This window comes from Gymnoscopelus braueri (genome assembly GCF_963280865.1).
Source record: "Gymnoscopelus braueri genome assembly, chromosome: 22".
In the NCBI taxonomy this organism is placed as follows: domain Eukaryota; kingdom Metazoa; phylum Chordata; class Actinopteri; order Myctophiformes; family Myctophidae; genus Gymnoscopelus; species Gymnoscopelus braueri.
The window spans coordinates 2,222,709-2,245,586 of NC_137624.1; the positions used below are offsets into that span (position 1 = coordinate 2,222,709).

Sequence of the window (22,878 nt, forward strand, 5' to 3'; positions counted from 1 at the left end):
TTTTTCGTTTAATGACTATAGAGATACTGTGTACCGATTTGCGTGACGTTTGGACAAAATCTATAGGAGTACTGTCAAAAAAATGTGTTTTGCAAAAGCGGCCTCCTGGTGGCGCTATAACAGGCCCATGTGAAAAATTTGGGTCAGAGGTTCTGAATTGGCATCCAGGGAGTGTGTGTGCACAGTTTCGCTGCGATCAAGCCAACGGAGCCAGAGATTAGCTGTCCACAGACGGACGGACGGACGGACGGACAGGGTGCAAAACATACTCTCTACGTACGAGAACAAAGCGGCACATTTATGATCTGCAATATGAACCACCATAACTGTACAGTATTTCTTTGCTAGAGGCAGATACCTCCAGGCTAGATGACGCAGATTGCACAGTTGATGGTATACAATTATCTCAGTGACTGTGAAAATACAAGTTGTTGGTACTGTTGTGGGTTCTGGGTGGCACGGTTTCAACTTTCAGAGAAATGAAAGTTAAGAAATTGAAAGACATAGAAAGTTATGCATAGTTCACCCCCCCCCCCCACCCCCGGTTTCAACTTCAGAGAAATGAAAGTTAAGAAATTGAAAGTAATAGACAGTTAAGCATAGTTCATCCCCTTCCCACACACACACACACACACACACACACACACACACACACACACACACACACACACACACACACACACACACACACACACACACACACACGCAGACACCACACCCCCTTCACAGACCTATTATAAGCTGTATCGTTGCCCAAAACAACAAAATGTGTCTTCTCATACTGATCCTTGGGGTTCTGCTTCTCCCAAGAGGTAAGTCTTTAGATCTATCTATGTATTTATTTATGTATGTGTTTATTTATCTCACCCACATTTTGTTCGCCATCTCCTCAAACAGCCTTCGCAGCACAAAAAGTGTTTATATAAATGTTTTGTTTAGAAAACCGTGCTCCCACTACACAGTAGCAATACCACAATGTAGAATACTCTGTTACAAGTAAAGGGCATGTGTTCAAAATGTTACTTGAGTAAAATTACAAAATATACTTAAAGCACAAAAAGTAAAAGTACTAAAATGTTGAAAATAGCAGATCGGCTATTTTCAAAGCCTATGTATAAAATAGGGCAAAAGTGGTTAATGTATGTTGTATGATATAATAGGCCAATTTATATCTGCAAAGTAACTAGTATAGTAACTAATTTAAGTACATGTACTTAATTACCTACTTATACTTTCCACCTCTGTTGTCTCTACCATGTTGTAGCCTCTGCCTTGAAATGTTACGTGAGCATCCATCCGGAGGGACCCATGGGAACATCCACTGAAACCCAGCAAGACTGTCCTGCATTGAAGCAATGCGGCGAGGCAATAGTCCGGACATATGTGGGTATGTAAAAGAGGTATTAACCTCTGTATTTCATTCTTGTGAGGCAAAGAAACTCTGCCACTTTCTACTATGCTTCAGGGGTCTTCAACGTTTTTCAGGCCAAGGGACCCCCTAGCTGAGAGAGCGAGAGATGAAGCAGGGACCCCCACTACATATTGTATACATTTGTGTTTGTTAAGGAATTCTGAATATCTAAAGTGAGTTGTGTGTATTTCATTTAGAGAACTCTAACTTATGTAGCCTATGCTTATGTCCTTCTAACCACAGCTGGTGTGTAGTTATGTTGGAAAATGTATTCCTAATCCTAAATGACCTGCTCCTTTGACCTGAACCTAGAGTTACTACCATGTGTTTTAGCTAAATTGGGTTAAACACAGTTCAGTTGGTCTACATTTTATGACTATGTGGGAATAATCAGAATCAGAATCAGAATCAGCTTTATTGTACAGAAGCGAAATAAGTTCCGGATCCCCCTGTTGATGAAGACCCCTGGGTTAGACATTATTTTGGCTGAGGCAAATATCTTGTTTTGTTTTCAGACGGGATGAACATGGATGTTAAAATGAAGCTTTGCCTGGCATCTGCTGCGTGTGATTTTAGTGGCTCCACGAACGTCGGAGTCTTTAGGACACTTGTACGCAACGAGTGCTGCTCCACTGCCCTCTGTAACGTCCAGCACCCCACACGTAAGTAGCCTATAGCATCGGATCTGTACTGTCTTCTATAGTGGTTCTCAAACATTGTCATGTCAAAGAAAAACATTCTGTGCCAGGGACTCCCAGAAGAGAACATTACAGTTAAAAAAAATATGTATTTTATGGAGTTTTGTGTGTTATTCAATCTGTTTATTGCAATGTTTGTATTGGATGGATTGCACTGAGGGAGCTATTATGTATATGCATACAGTAGTAGCCTACCCACTTTCAGAGGTGGACAAAGTACTCAACCCTAGTACTTGAGTAAGAGTACAGATACTCCTGGTCAAATTTACTCCACTACAAGTAAAAGTAGCTCAGTCAAAATGTTACTCAAGTAATAGTAAAAAAGTAATTGCTTTTAAATATACTTAAAGTTGTACAATGCAAATTCACAACTAACGATTTTTAGCAACCTCTGCTGGTCACTACCGTCACTGCATACAATTTCCTTAGTCCTCGATTACCCAGAATTCCATTCGTTTTCACCGGAAGCCGGAAGCGTTTCAAAAAGCGATCTTTTAATTGTTTTATACTATCTACGGATCGTTTCTCTTAGCCAGTGGAGCATTAGTTACCATGAGCTGTGCTTTCTTTTTCTGTTCTTTTTCGATCTTCTAATCCTACATTCTCTTAAAATCAGCGTGAGGTTCCTTTTTGTTATTAGCGCGGAGTTCCTGGCCAAACAGGAAACCGTTGCGGTAGTTCCTGGCCAAACAGGAAACCAGTGCATTTCCACCTCCGTTTTCCGGCCAGATGACGTCATTTCCCCGGGAAAGTCCCCCCAGTCCACGTTCAATAGAAAATATATAAATAAAAGGCTTCCGGGGGTGAAATTCATGGAGTGGGTGTTGTGAAACTTTTGCCACTCACAAAAGATATACAATTTAACTTTAGTTTTGTTGAAAACGTTACCTAGTATGCCTTTAAGTATTCAAAAGTACATGCTTTTAAAAATACTTAAAGTACAAGTAAAGTAAAAGTCCTTTGAAGTCCTCGACTACCTCGAGCACTGTCCTGTCGGCAGTGGCAATGGCGTCCTCTGTGTTAAATACCGATACTTTAGTTTTCTTGTTATAGAGCTTGAGACAGATCTTCCTGCACTCCATTTCTACTGCCAGTAGTAGTTCCCTTACATTCTCTGCTGTGTCTGAGACTCAGGTAATGTCATCTGATGTCAGTCATCATGATGGGAGTCACTAGCTTATCAATCAATCAATCAAACTGTATTTATAGCGCACATTTTCACACAACCTTAGTTGACCAAAGTGCTGCACAGGTAAAAGAAAAGAAATACATCAAATCAAAGAACAAAAACACAAAAACAAAAACATGTATAAAACACATAACATGCATGCATAGCCTATAGGAGACACAGACATAGAGCGAGATTGTTCATTTACACCTATATGTACACAGAAGGTAGAAAACATTAGATAGGCGTTAAAATCAGCAGCGTATGGTGAATTGTAACGTTGACCGGGCCAGAATCGCGCAACAATGGCTGATAAGTCTATTGAGAACCGGTTTGACGGCGAAACTGGTTTTCTGATGGCCACTCATTAACAATTCGGCTGAATGCAAATGAGCCCCATTTGAAAACAAAGACGACTTATAGGGTGAGTCGCTGCTAATGTTGTTATGTTGATATTTAGTTTTTTTCTCCTGGCGGATCTTGCCCCACAGACCGGGCCATGGCCTCGTTGGCCCCAATGACCGTACGCCTCTGGTTAAAATAGGAATATTTAGGAGTGGATGTTAAATCCGGACATTTTAAGTGTTATCTTTGATGTGTAGTTACTCACTCACCGAGTTAGGAAGTGGCGTTGAGTTTTTCCAGCGATTCCCCTGTCCCGCAGTGAGCGCTCCTCGGGAAATCTCGCGAGACGCGAGATTTCACGCGAGAGGAAAACATTCACGTCGCTGACCATGAACGCCAGCTCGTGAGTGATAAACAGTGCGTGTGAAAGTATCAGGAGACACCATGAGGAGGATTTGTGGAAAAAAAAAGACGTTTGGAGCTGTAGAATTAGGCGATTTTCACTAAGACACGCTCCTCCCACTATGCCAATGGTGGGGGTCGACCAGACTCACAGACAGGGGAATCGCTGGAAAAACTCAACGCCACTTCCTAACTCGGTGAGTGAGTAACTACACATCAAAGATAACACTTAAAATGTCAGGATTTCTCCTTTAAAAGCCAGAGAGAAGGTGAGTTTTTTGTAAGGACTTAAAAATCTCGATGGACTTCTGATCTGATCATCTGGGCCACCACAAAAGTGCGGTCAGCTTAAGGCAGGTACACACTGCAGGATATTTGGTCCGATAATGCTGTCTGCGACCTTTTTTTGCGCTCGCCGACAAAACCTCCCGATCGGACGCATATCGTCCTTTGATCGGCGAGATAATGCTCGCTGTGTGTGAAAGGCACAGCCACACGATCTGGCCGCGATCATCCGCTCTGGGATGGCTTTGCGACCGTTTTCAAATATCTATCTGGTTAGTTATTCGGCCCTGTCGCAGACAGGAGATCAGACAGTATCATACAGTATGAAAGGGTCTGCGAGGAGATCCACGCTACAGCCAATGAGAGCACATTACAGCCACCGTGGCTAGGGGAGCGTCGCTGGATCTGACCACAACAAACAGTCCCTACCGCAATATTACCGTCCAGTCCTGTATTAAGTTAACATTATAAAACAAAATGAGAGAGTGAGCGAGCCTGGTGGGCTGTTTATTTTAGAGGAATTGTACAGAGAGAGAGAGAGAGACAGAGACAGAGAGCGAGAGCGAGCTCTGTGTGTGTGTATGTGTGTGTGTGTGTGTGTGTGTGTGTGTGTGTGTGTGTGTGTCTGTGAGTGCAGCATGCGTGTGACACACGCTGTGTCTGAACAGCGTTGCCAGATGTTGCGAGAGAAATAAGCAACCAGGTCTATGAAAACAAGCCCAAGAAAAGGCCACTTGAGAACTTTAAACCTATTTACAAATACATTGGATATTTGAAAATAGCCGATCTACAAGCTCACAACGCGTCGCAGCTATTTTCAAAGAAAAATCTTGAGAAAATTGTGGAATATTTTCCAAATCCACACAAATCTTGTATGGGGGTCTATGATGGCACAACATATTTTCAGAAGGGGGGTCTGCGGACACACATATTATAACAACATTAGGAAACAAGGCCAAATAAGCAACTACACAAATAAGCCCAAAAAACGCACCCCGCAACAACCAATATTTACAAGCAACTCTACAGAAAAACAAGCCCAAAGTCGCTTATAATAAGCGGACATGGCAACGCTGTTACTGAGTTTCATTGCGCACTTTTAAGCTGGTTGACTTGTTTCAGAGAGAGAGAGAGAGAGAGATACATACAGAGAAATAGAGAATTAATTATTTAATTTCAACAATCAATAGCGTCCTGTCTCGGTCTCGCGCATATCACGGGAGCTGTGCACGTTTTCATGAGACGTCGGTTAAAATGAATTGGAATAAAAACAAATGTATGTATCGGGTCTGGATAGCATCCTAGTGCACTATCCTACAGTGTGTGATCCCTAGTCGGTGATCAATCGTATAGTGTGAAAACCACAAGGATATGTGAGAGACGATTTCAAGAAATAAACTCCTGTAGTGTGAAATGCTTAACGATCAGACGACCCCCGACCACTTTAAAAGTCCTACAGTGTATACCTGCCCTTAGTCTTCCTCGGGACCAGTGTGAACCCCAGTGCCTCAAAAGATAATTATTTTCTCATGAGGAAATAACAGGAGTCACACATGAGTGACACGTCGCTGACAAAGCTGCACTCAGATCAAATTAATTATATTCCAGTTCTTAATGTACTTTGGTGGTAAAGACAATCTATTTGGTACAAATTCTCAGATCCAGGGCCATCAACTGTGACCTTTTTGTCAAGATACAATAATATTCAGCTTCAACGATTAGGACATGGAGCTAACTTTAAACTGCGGCCATCTGTCCTATAAAAAAAATTAAATAATAATAAATGCATAGAGTAACTGTCATGAAGGGCGTTTTGATTACCGTGATTACACATATTTGTCTCCGCCAGGCAACGCTGTTACTGAGTTTCATTGCGCACTTTTAAGCTGGTTGACTTGTTTCAGAGAGAGAGAGAGAGAGAGATACATACAGAGAAATAGAGAATTAATTATTTAATTTCAACAATCAATAGCGTCCTGTCTCGGTCTCGCGCATATCACGGGAGCTGTGCACGTTTTCATGAGACGTCGGTTAAAATGAATTGGAATAAAAACAAATGTATGTATCGGGTCTGGATAGCATCCTAGTGCACTATCCTACAGTGTGTGATCCCTAGTCGGTGATCAATCGTATAGTGTGAAAACCACAAGGATATGTGAGAGACGATTTCAAGAAATAAACTCCTGTAGTGTGAAATGCTTAACGATCAGACGACCCCCGACCACTTTAAAAGTCCTACAGTGTATACCTGCCCTTAGTCTTCCTCGGGACCAGTGTGAACCCCAGTGCCTCAAAAGATAATTATTTTCTCATGAGGAAATAACAGGAGTCACACATGAGTGACACGTCGCTGACAAAGCTGCACTCAGATCAAATTAATTATATTCCAGTTCTTAATGTACTTTGGTGGTAAAGACAATCTATTTGGTACAAATTCTCAGATCCAGGGCCATCAACTGTGACCTTTTTGTCAAGATACAATAATATTCAGCTTCAACGATTAGGACATGGAGCTAACTTTAAACTGCGGCCATCTGTCCTATAAAAAAAATTAAATAATAATAAATGCATAGAGTAACTGTCATGAAGGGCGTTTTGATTACCGTGATTACACATATTTGTCTCCGCCAGGCAACGCTGTTACTGAGTTTCATTGCGCACTTTTAAGCTGGTTGACTTGTTTCAGAGAGAGAGAGAGAGAGAGATACATACAGAGAAATAGAGAATTAATTATTTAATTTCAACAATCAATAGCGTCCTGTCTCGGTCTCGCGCATATCACGGGAGCTGTGCACGTTTTCATGAGACGTCGGTTAAAATGAATTGGAATAAAAACAAATGTATGTATCGGGTCTGGATAGCATCCTAGTGCACTATCCTACAGTGTGTGATCCCTAGTCGGTGATCAATCGTATAGTGTGAAAACCACAAGGATATGTGAGAGACGATTTCAAGAAATAAACTCCTGTAGTGTGAAATGCTTAACGATCAGACGACCCCCGACCACTTTAAAAGTCCTACAGTGTATACCTGCCCTTAGTCTTCCTCGGGACCAGTGTGAACCCCAGTGCCTCAAAAGATAATTATTTTCTCATGAGGAAATAACAGGAGTCACACATGAGTGACACGTCGCTGACAAAGCTGCACTCAGATCAAATTAATTATATTCCAGTTCTTAATGTACTTTGGTGGTAAAGACAATCTATTTGGTACAAATTCTCAGAGCCATCAACTGTGACCTTTTTGTCAAGATACAATAATATTCAGCTTCAACGATTAGGACATGGAGCTAACTTTAAACTGCGGCCATCTGTCCTATAAAAAAAATTAAATAATAATAAATGCATAGAGTAACTGTCATGAAGGGCGTTTTGATTACCGTGATTACACATATTTGTCTCCGCCAGGCCGAAAGGCATGGCGAGAGAGTATGTTTTGTATGTTTTTGCCCCCTGTCCGTCCGTCCGTCATTCTGTCTGTGGACAGCTAATCTCCGGCACCGTTGGCTTGCTCGCAGTGAAACTGTGCACACACACTCCCTGGATGCCACAGCAGAACCTCTGCCCCAAATTTTTCACATGGGCCTTTTATAGCGCCACCAGGAGGCCGATTTGTGCAAAACATATTTTTTGACAGTACTCCTACAGATTTTGTCCAAAAATCCCGCAAATCGGTACACAGTATCTCTGTAGTCATTAAACGAAACGGGTCTTTCGGATTTTTCATATTCCATCCTGATTGGCTAAAATTGGCTTCCAAAGTTTGCAGGAGTGCTCCGTTTTCAACAAAATGCCTCAAATCATGAACACAGCATGCAATTTCCTGAATTCCATGAAATTTTGCACGCATATTTACACTATGCCGAGGAAGAAATGCCACTTGAAAATGTTCAAATCAGCCTCATGGTGGCGCTATAACAGGCCGATTCGTGTTTTTACCTATAACTGCATCTGTGTAAAACTTTGTAAGCGCACTCCCTAGAGGTCAAGGAAAAACCTTTGCCCTGCATTTTTCACATCTGCCTTTTATAGCGCCACCAGGAGACCGACTTATGTAAAACATTATATTACTCCTTCCGAGCAGCAGGTCTAATTTAGCAAAACAAATGTTTTGATCAAATGCCTCAAATCATGAATGCAGTGTCCGATTGCCGTGCAAGGCCTAAGAAGAAATGGCACCCTTTTCACATTGGCCTATTATAGCGCCACCAGGAGGCCACAATAACCTACCTGACCTGGCGGAGACCTGTGCTCCGAGGAGCACTTTTTCTAGTTTTTCATCAGATTATAAGTAACATCTGGTGATTACCTTACATGCTCATACTGCATGCATACAGGTGACATAGAAAACAGAACATTCTCTCTGTTCAGTGTATGTTTGTGCAGAGACCTGCAGACATTAGCGCCAATCCTGTGGGTGCCGGGGAGCCCGAGCACCCGATGAGAAAGCCGAGCACCCACAGGAAATGTGTCGGTCGGATGACTATTGTGTGATGCTTTGTAACGTGCACAGGATGCATGATGTACCCGCTCTGATACCGTGTGTTATTGATTTACAGATTTCTCTCTCCCTGTAATCTGCAAAGTCCTTATACCAGTTATGGTTTCATCATCAGCCAATAATCAAATTGTATGACTTGAAATGTAGGGGAAAAAAAAAGGTATTTTTGCACTCCTACTGGGACAGGTGCGTAGGAGCAGGCAGCCAGTGCATGAGACAGGAAAAAATTATGATTGTGCACACTGTCTTCACTTACAGCAAAAAAGTATTTTATTGCGAGTACAATGTTTCCAACTGACGTTCATCAGGTATTTCTGATTAAGGGGTTAAAACTTGGTTGATGTGTGTGTGACTTGTTGTTGAGTACCCTACCCACCCAACATTAATCGGCATCCATGCCTGCAGAGATGGTGGTTGCAGAGAGAGGCAGGTGTTGTTTGCAAGAAATGTTGTTCTTTGTGACCACATCCTCTGCTCTCATGTGAGCAGAGGATGTTTCATACCTACCCACACGCACGAGAGCAGAGCATGTTTCATATGTACCCACACGCACAACCGTTAACTTCACCTTGTAAAACAAGATGGCAGACAGACAAGTCGACTTGCTTGGTCTCCACACAAACAACCTTTGATTTCCTATACTGACACATCAGGTCACAATTCATGTCAGATCCTGTGTCTTGGTGAGGCATGACCTTTGACACAATCTAAATGTTTCAATAGAAGACCAAGGAGACTAAATATAACCGCCCCAATTGGATAAGTTATATTGTATTAACATATTCTACCATACAGATTTGACTAAATTACATTTCATTCATTAAAACAAAGTTACATAGTGCCTCTTTAAGTAGATCTCATAACTCTTGTTTCAGAGAAGTAACTGAAACCACCTGCACTGATGTGCTTGTAGAACCACTACATTATACAAAGCATGCAGAAACACCTATAAAAATTAAAATAGAAATGACTGAGGAACCAGAACTAAATACTTTTACTCCTATACAACCATACAAGATGTAACAAAGAGGCGAGCGGAGAGGGAAGCCAGAAACATGCTAGTGTGAGAGCAGAAGTGTGGAAAAAATAAACAGCCAACCTAAAAGTACTCAGTACTTTACAGCCTTCTTAGATATGTACTCTAGTAAAAGTAAAATATCTGTCTCCGAAATGTACTCAAGTAAGTGTAATAAGTATCAAAAAAATCTAATACTCAAGTAAAGTACAGATCCTCAGAATCTGTACTTAAGTACAGTACTCAAGTACATTTACTCTGTACTGTCCATCACTGTCATGTCAAAGAAAAACATTCTGTGCCAGGGACTCCCAGAAGAGATCATTACAGTTAAAAACATATGTATTTTTTGTTATGATGTATTTTATGAAGTTTTTGTGTGTTATTCAATCTGTTTATTTCAATGTGTGTATTGGATGGAACTTTTTATATTGAATGCTTCTGTGGAAAACCCACTAAACAAAGTGTTATCTATACAAGCTGTAATGCTGGAATGTGTTAAGCATAACAATCTTTTTAACCACTTTATCCATTTGTATATGTTGGCTATTCAAAAATAGCAGATATACAAGCTCAAAGCTCACATCGTGAAAATGTTTGAAAATGTTTGAATATTTTTCAGAATGGGGGTCCGTGTTCAATATATCAATTTGGGGTCCTTGGCATGAAAAAGTTTGAGAACCACTGCTGTATACTACGGAGCCCCTAAAGGGCCATAGAGCAGATTTTTTTTTATCTTGAGCGCACGAGATCCTAGGATGTTCCCACATCATAATAAGCTGTGCGCTCGAGATCCTAAGACATTCCCACATCATAATAAAGTGTGGGAACAAGATCCTTATGTTGTGCCCTCAAGATCCTTATGTCGTGCCCTCAAGATCCTTATCTCGTTCTAACATCTTATTAACTTGAGCGCACGAGATCCTAGGATGTTCCCACATCATAATAAAGTGTGGGAACAAGATCCTTATGTCGTGCCCTCAAGATCCTTATGTCGTGCCCTCAAGATCCTTATCTCGTTCTAACGTCTTATTAACTTGAGCGCTCGAGATCCTAAGATGTTCCCTCAAGATCCTTATACTCACCTTTACGCACGGTGGATTTACTTGGATTATGCGATATAATAGCCTGTGCGACAGTGTGCGTCCATCCTATTCTTTATTATGGTGAACGAATTGATGCTATTATTATAATACTAATAATTATTATTATCGTTTTGTCCTTGTTGGTGTACAGTTGGTTCTGGTTGCAATGGATACAGTACTGTCGGGCCGGGCGCGCAACGGCGCAGAATGGCAACATCAGGCTCTCTCTCTCTCTCTCTCTCTCTCTCTCTCTCTCTCTCTCTCTCTCTCTCTCTCTCTGCTAATTCTCAACAAAAATCTGTGATTCTAATTTTCCTATGATCACCAGAAGTGAGAGTGTCAATTCCTTGATCAAATATGGTTTTATTCAAAGGAAATCAAAGGCTACAGCTTATGGAGCCAACATCGGTATAGTGTCCAAGCGTCTCAGAAAGAGTTTTTACCGCAACATGATTCCATTGCTCAGGAAATAAACAACGGATCACAATAATATAACATTCCCTAAGGATATAATCAGTAACATGTAGGTGATACCTATGTCTATCAAATATGGTTTTATTGAAAGGCAATCAAAGGCTAGATCAAGCTTAGAAAGCAAACATCGGGTAATATCCGACGCTACGGCGGTTCCTCGGTGCGGCTGCTGAGTGAGACTATAGGACACTCATTTATGACATTGTGTCACTCAACTCTTAGCAACAAAGTTTATTTTCATACAATAGGCCTATAGATTACATTTCAATATTAAAAGTAAATAGAAAAACAACACTTCTGGGTCCAATTAGTCTAGTTTTGTAATAGAGAGGAATGGTCACATATTCACACCTATAAACATGTTTTTGCCCAATGCTGACAGCTGGTCAGCAGGTGGTTTCATGAATAGACAATATTTTGGACCAATTAGAAATATATATATATATTTGCAAAAGCAGTGTTGGGTAACTAGTAAAGGTATTAAATTGGTTGTCAGTGGCTGGCAGCGCAGTGTGCACTGCACATCTAATCGCAAAAACCCGACGCTTATTTTGTCTTGATCAACAGCGATACATTTGACAAAATACAGCGAAATCCCCAAATTCTTAATATCCAGTAAGCAATAGGAATTAACTGCAAACAAATTCAAAGTTGTATGCTATCAATATCACACAAAAGTAGAGAGAAGCTGTGATCTCACCTCACAAACAAATGGACAAGAAATAATCATTTTGCAAACAACATCATGTTCTGTTCGTTTGTCATCAATGATCTAAATGGAAAGTTTATTTCAGCAACTAGAAAGTGACAGTTTGACATAGTTTGATACGTTTTTGCTGCAGGCCAGTCCTCGTTTAAGTTCATTGCTTTCATCTGTTGTTCTGCTGTGCGCAACAGGGCATATCTCCGCCAGGCCAGGTTTACCTACCCAGGCCATGAAATTCATAGGCAGTCATATTAGCCAATTAGAATGAAATCTGCTAAAACTGACTCATATACTGATACAGAACCATATATAGGCTATATATTGTCGCTGTCGGATGGAAACCTTGTATGTTCTTTTTTTATTATTATTTTAAAACAATTTAAAATTGTGAAAATAGCCAATCTGCAAGCTATACTTATTAATAATGAAGACATATTATATTTTAAATAGTGAAATATCAACTAAAGTCATTATTAGTGCAAGTTCAATCACATTTTATTTGAATGAAAATAACTTGTGGGGAAAATACATAAAATCTCTAATCTGTGAATCTAATGTGATTCATGTGACCCCTACTTCAAGACCAGGGCTGAAAGTGACATAATTGAGACCAGTATAACTTTATACAAATATTGATAATTTGCCAACACATTATTTTGTGAAATAAATGGGTTATATTTCACCGATAGTTATTCTTGTACTATATTAAAATAAAATCATCCATAGCACCTCTATAGTTTGATGTATAGGCCTGTGGCATGTGTCAAATAAATAAATGTGAGTGAATACATATTTCTTCTATTACCATTAGCATAAAGTCATGTAGGCTATTAGAAGTGTAGGGAATATGCATTCAACTACATCTATTTATTTGACACATGCTACAGGCCAGCGGTGTGGACACATTTTTGGCAGGATGTGATTCCCACCCAACACACATACAGTATCTAATAATAATAATAATAATATTAATAATAATAATAATAATAATACATGCATCCACACACACATAACTGAGCGCATTCAACTAGTTTGGAGCTACGTTTAGCCTTAGATGCTTTTAGCCCTATAGAGAGCACATATTCATCAGCTTTCCAAAGCAGAACATTGATTATTACCATTTAAGAGTGCAAGAGTGTTATATAACCCATTTATTTCACAAAATAATGTGTTGGCAAATTACCAATATTTGTATAAAGTTATACTGGTCTCAATTATGTCACTTTCAGCCCTGATCAGTGATGTTGCTAGGTTTTCAATGTAATGGGTCCCGGGACCCACAGGTGGTCATTCAAATGGGTTCCAGAAACATTTTATGGGTCCCCAATTACACGTCTCCCCCCCCCCCCCTTCTATCGTTTTCTTTGATCTCCAATCTCCATATCTTCTATGTGTGTGTGACTGTGTACATTATATCCTAATGCAGTGGATCTCAATCTTTTCAGGCAGCGACCCCCCAAAATAATCATATTTGAACTGGGGACCCCCCACCCTGAGAAGCGCTTGGAATTAGGAGTTGAGGCATTTAATTTAGTTTAACTCAGTTCCACAGATACATAGTCAAAATAGCAGATCTACAAGGTCGTTTTTATTTTTTTTTAATCTACAAGCTCACAACGCCTTGCTTGTAGATCGCCTCTTTCTTATATTATTTCACAATTTTGACCGTATTTATAGTTTGTTGATTAGTTTGGATGCAGTATAGTCTTTTTTCTTTTCTTTCTTGAGGTATTAAAAATATCTTAAAAGTCCTTAAATTGTGACTTCACTGTCATCTGGGGACCCCCCCCCCCCCCCCCCCCCAAATCATGTGGGGACCCACAGGTTGACCCACAGGTTGAGAACCACTGTCCTAATGTACATTCTATTTTGCTACTTGTTGTAGTCACAAACTCAGAATACAGGGTACTACAATATAAAGTTCATAATAATAATATGAAAAAGATAATGTACACTTCATAGGAGCAGAGATAGATAGGAACTAAAGAACAACAACACTTTGTGGAAGAGAATGTAAACGGAGCAGAGATATTTGTTTAAGAAAAGTAGATGTTTGTGGCAGTATTTATTGCTTTGGTGTTTTCTTCTTAAAAAGTGGGATTCCCTTCAAATGATTTATGCTTGTGTCGCACCGAAAATAACGATCTGAAAACGACGTGTCGCGCGTCGGTGTTTCGGCTCGCGGGTCGGTTTGGTGCGCGGCTCGCGGCTCACTTTGCTGCTCGCGGTTTGGTGTGCGCTCGCGGGTCGCTTTGGTGCGCGGCTCGCGGCTCACTTTGCTGCGGGGATCGCGGCTCGGTTTGGTGCACGGCTCGCGGTTCGGTTTGGTGCGCGGCTTGCGGCTCGCTTTGGGCGCGGGCCGCGAGCCGCACCGAGCCGCGAGCCGCGCCGCGCGGCTCGGTGTGGTGCACGGCTGCGTGGCTCGGTTTGGAGCACGGCTGCGTGGCTAGCGGCTCGCTTTGGTTGTATGCGTCCCGTGGACGCTGTGATGGTTGGTTTAATGCGTCCTTTATAAAAAATGTGCGTCAGAGACGCAGGACGCAGGGCTAGCAGCATCTCTGGGTCTTGAAGTAGGGGTCACATGAATCACATTAGATTCACAGATTAGAGATTTTATGTATTTTCCCCACAAGTTATTTTCATTCAAATAAAATGTGATTGAACTTGCACTAATAATGACTTTAGTTGATATTTCACTATTTAAAATATAATATGTCTTCATTATTAATAAGTATAGCTTGCAGATTGGCTATTTTCACAATTTTAAATTGTTTTAAAATAATAATAAAAAAAGAACATACAAGGTTTCCATCCGACAGCGACAATATATAGCCTATATATGGTTCTGTATCAGTATATGAGTCAGTTTTAGCAGATTTCATTCTAATTGGCTAATATGACTGCCTATGAATTTCATGGCCTGGGTAGGTAAACCTGGCCTGGCGGAGATATGCCCTGTTGCGCACAGCAGAACAACAGATGAAAGCAATGAACTTAAACGAGGACTGGCCTGCAGCAAAAACGTATCAAACTAGAAAAAGTGCTCCTCGGAGCACAGGTGTCCGCCAGGTCAGGTAGGTTATTGTGGCCTCCTGGTGGCGCTATAATAGGCCAATGTGAAAAGGGTGGCATTTCTTCCTCGGCCTAGTGGGAATGTGCATGCATTCATGATTTGAGGCATTTTGTTCCAAACATGTGTTTTGCTAAAGTAGACCTGCTGGTGGCGCTATAACAGGGCAATGTGAAAAGGGTGGCATTTCTTCCGCGGCCTAGTGGGAATGTGCGTGCAAACTTTCAGGGAAATCGCACGCCGCGTTCATGATTTGAGACATTTTGTTCAAAACGGACCAATCCTGCAAACTTTGGAAGCCAACCTTTGCCAATCAGGATGGAATATGAAATATCCGCCAGATGCGTCTTGATCACATGACTATAGAGATACTGTGTACCGATTTGCGTGATGTTTGGATAAAATCTGAAGGATTAATATCCAAAGATGTTTTTTACATAAGTCGGCCTCCTGGTGGCGCTGTAAAAAGCAGATGTGAAAAATGCAGTGCAGATGTTTTTCCTTGGCTTCTAGGGAGTGTGCGTGCAAAGTTTCACGCAGATCGGTGCAGTTATAGTTAAAAATGCAAATCGGCCTGTTATAGCGCCACCATGAGGCTGATTTGAAAAGTTTTAAGTGCCATTTCTTCCTCGGCCTAGTGGGAATGTGCGTGTGCAATTTTATGGAAATGGCAAGCTGCGTTCATGATTTGAGGCAGTTTGTTCAAAACTCACCAATCCTGCAAACTTTGGAAGCCAACCTTAGCCAATGAGGATGGAATATGGGAAATTGAACAGATCCGGGTTGATCACATTACTATAGAGATACTGTGTACCGATTTACTGTGTACCGAAAGCTGTAGGAGTAATAGGAAAGAATGGGTTTTGCACACATCGGCCTCCAGGTGGCGCTATAACAGGCCCATGTGAAAAATGTGGGGCAGAGGTTCTGAATTGGCTGCCAGGGAGTGGGTGTGCACAGTTTGGCAGCGACCGGGCCAACGGTGCCGGAGATTAGCTGCTAACACACAGACAGGACGGACACACGGACGGACACACGGACGGACGGACGGACAGGGGGCAAAACATACTCTCTCGCCATGCCTTTCGGCCTGGCGGAGACAACTATGTCAAACTGTCACTTTCTAGTTGCTGAAATAAACTTTCCATTTAGATCATTGATGACAAACGAACAGAACATGATGTTGTTTGCAAAATGATTATTTCTTGTCCATTTGTTTGTGAGGTGAGATCACAGCTTCTCTCTACTTTTGTGTGATATTGATAGCATACAACTTTGAATTTGTTTGCAGTTAATTCCTATTGCTTACTGGATATTAAGAATTTGGGGATTTCGCTGTATTTTGTCAAATGTATCGCTGTTGATCAAGACAAAATAAGCGTCGGGTTTTTGCGATTAGATGTGCAGTGCACACTGCGCTGCCAGCCACTGACAACCAATTGAATACCTTTACTAGTTACCCAACACTGCTTTTGCAAATATATATATATTTCTAATTGGTCCAAAATATTGTCTATTCATGAAACCACCTGCTGACCAGCTGTCAGCATTGGGCAAAAACATGTTTATAGGTGGGAATATGTGACCATTCCTCTCTATTACAAAACTAGACTAATTGGACCCAGAAGTGTTGTTTTTCTATTTACTTTTAATATTGAAATGTGATCTATAGGCCTATTGTATGAAAATAAACTTTGTTGCTAAGAGTTGAGTGACACAATGTCATAAATGAGTGTCCTATAGTCTCACTCAGCAGCCGCACCGAGGAACCGCCGTAGCGTCGGATATTACCCGATGTTTGCTTTCTAAGCTTGATCTAGCCTTTGATTGCCTTTCAATAAAACCATATTTGATAGACATAGGTATCACCTACATGTTACTGATTATATCCTTAGGGAATGTTATATTATTGTGATCCGTTGTTTATTTCCTGAGCAATGGAATCATGTTGCGGTAAAAACTCTTTCTGAGACGCTTGGACACTATACCTGATGTTGCCATTCTGCGCCGTTGCGCGCCCGGCCCAACAGTACTGTATCCATTGCAACCAGAACCAACTGTACACCAACAAGGACAAAACGATAATAATAATTATTAGTATTATAATAATAGCATCAATTCGTTCACCATAATAAAGAATAGGATGGACGCACACTGTCGCACAGGCTATTATATCGCATAATCCAAGTAAATCCACCGTGCGTAAAGGTGAGTATAAGGATCTTGAGGGAACATCTTAGGATCTCGAGCGCTCAAGTTAATAAGACGTTAGAACGAGATAAGGATCTTGAGGGCACGACATAAGGATCTTGAGGGCACGACATAAGGATCTTGTTCCCACACTTTATTATGATGTGGGAACATCCTAGGATCTCGTGCGCTCAAGTTAATAAGATGTTAGAACGAGATAAGGATCTTGAGGGCACGACATAAGGATCTTGAGGGCACAACATAAGGATCTTGTTCCCACACTTTATTATGATGTGGGAATGTCTTAGGATCTCGAGCGCACAGCTTATTATGATGTGGGAACATCGTAGGATCTCGTGCGCTCAAGATAAAAAAAAATCTGCTCTATGGCCCTTTAGGGGCCTTCTTGAATCTTGAAAAGATTGTCTATTTTTGAATAGCCAGAGTATAAAATTGGATTAAAGTGGTTAAACTGATGGTGATGCTATATTAACTCATTTTGCTGGAGACCCCCTGGAACCCCCTGAAGGACCCCTGGGGGTCCCCAGACCCCACTTTGAGAACCACTGTTCTAATATAATGTTTGATAAACACAAAAGCCACTGTACTGGTATGAATGGGATAGACCACCACAGTCTATGATTGTTTTAGATGTAGGCACCTTTATTTTTAACTTTATTAAAACATTGTGTTTTTTTTTAATATATAGCATTACGATCGAAGTAGAAAATAAATGTGTCAAAGACTATTAACTTAGCATACTGCTATCAAAATAGCTTCTTCAATCCATCTTCTTCAAATCTATTATAATATACTGTGGAAATTAGTGAGAATGAGACGAACCGACGGTTCTGATCTTTACTTCCAAACAAATGCATCAACACACACAGGTCAAGTCACTTCCTCATATCACTTCCCAATCTCCTCCCATTACCACCCAACCAATCCATTCTGAGGTGAGATACCTCCATCTAGTGTCCACCTATTATTACTCTATGGTGTCCACCACACAGGCCCCCCCTGAACACTCAGAATTGACATTCAGTGCGACAATTCAGTGCAACCATTAAGCCCCCAAAACAGTACACCCAGTGGCCCTCATTTATCAACGCGGTGCAGACCAAATAATGGGCGTACGGCGAGATCACCGCAACTTTCGGCATTTATCAATATATCCTGACGTTGGATTCATCCTACCGTAGGCTGAGATCTCACGTCTGGTAGAGACCAGTTGTTGACTTTGGCTGCGCCCGTTTATTCCATTGTAGACCTGCGGAGCAGCATTGTCTGACTGTCTGACAGGCATCTGGACACATAATCCACTCCAAAATGTGTATATCTACACTAATAAATAATTGCTGTGAAAATATATCATTTTATAAACTAATTTAAACAAACTGCTTTAACAGTCATTCGGTTAAGCTTGCAGATCTGGCTGCATTGGCTATTTGAAAATAACAGGTTGCATCGCGACGCGTTGTGAGCTTGTAGATCTGCTATTTTCAAAATGTACGAGCGCAGCAGCGCTTCTGCGAGAGAATTTTCGGGAGTCCCGACCATCTTTTCATGGACAGTGAGGTCTACAAACTTACAGTAGCTTGTCCTATGTTATGGAGTTATGTCATAGAGAGTTATGTAGGCTACACAACCTGGCTGGGTTAAGGATATAAACCCGACGCTCCAATATTAACGTGGTGGCACGGGATCGCTGCATTCCGCCCGAGTCTCATGACTGCTTTATTTAGTGTAACTCGAACACGCTCGTCGCTCGGTGTGGGTTAAATAAATGGGTATACAAACGTATTCCATTCATGGCGATGTGATTGGTATCATAATATGTCATTCATGTAGGCTACAAGCCTGTGACAACAAAGATTGTATCGCTACGCTACGGATTACATGAAAGACAAAGTTGGGCGGGTGTGTGTGTGTGTGTGTGTGTGTGTGTGTGTGTGTGTGTGTGTGTGTGTGTGTGTGTGTGTGTGAGAGAGAGAGAGAGAGAGAGAGAGAGGCGTGTGCGTGTGTGGCGAGGCGAGCGGGGGAAACTCTTTCTTATTGGCTTTTCATGCTTTTTTTTGGGTCGTATTCTGGTTCTTCATGTCGTGAAGTCGGGCGTTTTGTGAATATTTAAGGGCGTGTTATTTAAATGACGCTCGTTTTCAGACGTGAGATTTATCAAAGCTCCGACCTGATATACGCTAGGATCGGCTGTATAGGATCCTTTGATAAATGTGACTTCGACGTTGGTGTACGGCCGAATATATGGAAAAATATAAGACGTTTTTTACGCTCCGTTGATAAATGAGGGCCAGTGTCTTTAGTCTTTTTTAGGAGGTCTGACCATACGGCCATAGCGACTGTATTTCACAGTCACAGGGAACATGGAAGGGGAAGGGGTAGAGATAGGGGCAGGGGGGCGTCTTCTTCCAGCAGGAACCTGAAGTGCTGTACAGCGAGGAAAAGGGCCAGCAGCTCCCTGTCAAACGTGCTGTATTTTCTCTCATTGTCCTTAAGCTTTTTACTGAAAAAGGCGAGGGGCTGCCAGGCACCAGCCACCCACTGTTCACACACCGCCCCCACTGCGTAATCGGAGGCATCGGTGGTAAGGGCTATCGGAGCAGCAGGGGACGGGTGTGCCAGCATGGCAGCTTTGGCGAGAGCAGCCTTAGCGTCCTCAAATGCCTGGACCCACTCCGGGGACCAGTCCACGTCCTCGTTGTCCTTCTTCCCCTTTAACGCCTCGTACAAGGGGTGAAGCAATAATAAAGTCCCAGCCAAACTGATGTCCATGGAAACACACGGTCACATACCTGGTACCAAACGTACGGATGGAAATACCATTAGCCGCATCCAGCGGTGGTCCATGTCCGTTTCCCAAGGCGTCCGCGGCAGACGCAGGCAGGATACTCCTCTGTGCGCCAGAATTCACCAGCAGGCGCCTACCAGAAGATGTGTCTTCAATAAACAGCAGCTCATTAATGACGTCAGCGCTCATAGCCGCTAACGACCGCCGGCTCTTGCGCTTCCCTGGTTCCCAGAACAGCATGGTGGAGTACAACGCTTCGCCTTGGTGCCAAAACGGCGATGATAATAACATAGTCCGCTATCATCCCTCTGTGTCTGATCCCTGCGATCAGACACTCGATCAGACACTGCAGCCACCACGTATTGGCGGGAGGCCAGCAGTATTCTGTCCGCATCCTCTGCTAATCCCCGGTAATCCTTGGTGCGCACTAGAGGCAAGCTTGCCAGAGCCGTGCGCACCGGAGTCGGGAGTTGCCGCAGGAAAAGTTGGACAAAAATAAACGTAGCGTCACCTTCACCGAGCAGTGCCAGCATGTTCTCCATCAGTTCTGTGGCTTTACCGTCCTTCAATCCATTGAGGGACAATAGACGCTCCGCACGCTCTGCTTCGTCCAGCTGGAACATCCGCAACAGCTGTTCCTTAAGCGAGTGTACTTTCCGTCTGCTGGCGGGTCTCTCAGGAATCCCATCACCCGAAGCGTGGTGGAGGAATCCAACGCTGCGACTACGTGGTAGTATTTGGTTGCATCCACCGTGATCCCGTGGAGGTGAAACTGCGCCTCAATATGTTGGAACCACGGAGCCGGATCATGTTGCCAAAACTCTGGCAACTTTACCGTAGCCGCAAGCACCGCTGGGGCAACGACAGCCGCAGCAGCGGGCTCTGCGTTATCTACCATTTTTATGTTCAATCACACGTCAAGGTCACCACTGTGGATGTTAGTGAGAATGAGACGAACAGACGGAGTATGATTCTCTGATCTTTACTTCCAAACAAATGCATCAACACACACAGTTCAAGTCACTTCCTCATATCACTTCCCAATCTCCTCCCATTACCACCCAACCAATCCATTCTGAGGTGAGATACCTCCATCTAGTGTCCACCTAATATTACTCTATGTTGTCCACCACAATACCTAATTAACTAAATAAATCAATAAATACATTGGGAGGTCGGGGTTCGATTCCCTGGTCGGGTCATACCAAACAGTATAGTTTGGAGGAGTTTGCATAACTTGTGATAGGCCAACTGTAATAAACTTGTGGTTTAACCCATTAAAACCTGAGGCCGATTCTACAAATACCTTCGAAATCAGTAGTTCTCAAACTTTTTCGTGCCAAGGACCCCGAAAGATTTTTCAAAAATGTTCTAAAATAGCAGATGTACAAGCTCGAAGCGCGGCTCGTGGTATCGTTTGAATATGTGCATGTTATTTTGTTGTACATGAGGCTCAAAGGTTGAAGAAATCAATCAACAATGTTCCAAAATGTAAAACTTACAGCTCCTGCCACCAGCCCTTCTCCTAGTCCCAATGGTAAGACGTGCTTCACTTGCAAAAACAACGACTGCTCCGACATTCTACCATGTTCCGGGGATCAGGACCGTTGCATCTCATCAAGAGGTAATACGTCTATGCCAGGTGTCTTCAACGTTTTCCAGGCCAAGGACCCCCTTAGCTTAGAGAGAGATGAAGCAGGGACCCACCACTACATACTGTATAAAACGGCATTGCAGATTAAGCTTTTTCATAGACTTGTTTGACAGCACATCATCAGCGTTGTCAGTATTTTGTTTACACATCATCTTTTCTATTAATATGTTGGATTCACGTTAGAATGAATCATGAATGAATTTTCTGTCATTTAACCATTTAAACCCTCAATACTTTACCTTTGGCTCCATGTACATCAAACCAATTTGCCGAAAATAGCTGATCTACAAGCTCTACAACGAGCTTGTAGATCGGCTATTTTCGTCTAAAGTTCCCCACAGAATAGGGATGCTATAGGGTTAAAGTGGTTCATGTAAGGGGAAAAAAATATGTTATATACTGTAGGCTACATACAAACATTTGGCGCCCCTCCCTGTAATAACTCCTAGGTGTCCCGGACCCCCTGTCGAAGACCCATGGTCTATGGTTTCGGTCCACAGCCTCTCCCGTTCACCCAAATATTTCTTAGTTCTTCAACTCAGAAGAGCATGACATTATTTTTGCCTAGACTTGGAGCATTTAAGCACAGACAGTAACATGTCTTATTTCTGTTCACAGCCGTAGTCGGAGGCAACGAGATGATCATGAAGGGCTGCGCCTCCAAGAGCCTGTGTGTGACCTCGGATATTGACACTCACATGCAGACTCCGAGTCCAGGCATGTCAGCTCAAGCGAGCTGCTGTGAGGGTGACTTATGCAACGGTGCTACAAGCGCTGCTGTTAGCCTCTTATTGCTCCTGGTAGCGCCAGTGGTCTCTGTCGCTCTGTTCAACTGAAAGGAGGCCTCACTGCTTCAGTTTGCTACTTATCTCTACTATGATCTCTTACTGCTACTGGTACAGATCGGTGTTAACCCATTCAATCCGGGAACGCATCGATGTCATTTTTAGATTTATTTGGCTATTCAAAAATAGCAGATATACAAGCTCATTGCGCAGCACCGAGTTGCCGCGCTATGAGCTTGTAGATCTGCTATCTTTTTTTAATCGTGAATTTTTTAATCTTTGAA

The 22,878-nt window shown here is 42.2% G+C and overlaps 1 protein-coding gene across 1 annotated transcript; it reads left to right on the forward strand.

Moving 5' to 3' along the window:
• Positions 1-766: 766 nt before the first annotated feature.
• LOC308078073 (uncharacterized protein) lies at positions 767-22,856 on the forward strand (the record flags this gene model as incomplete). Its single annotated transcript, XM_080419135.1, has 5 exons — positions 767-812; positions 1,265-1,387; positions 1,927-2,073; positions 21,660-21,779; positions 22,428-22,856. The coding sequence occupies 5 exons, from the start codon at positions 767-769 to the stop codon at positions 22,643-22,645; spliced, it is 654 nt and encodes a 217-aa protein (XP_080275261.1). The 3' UTR covers positions 22,646-22,856.
• Between the last annotated feature and the right edge of the window lie 22 nt (positions 22,857-22,878).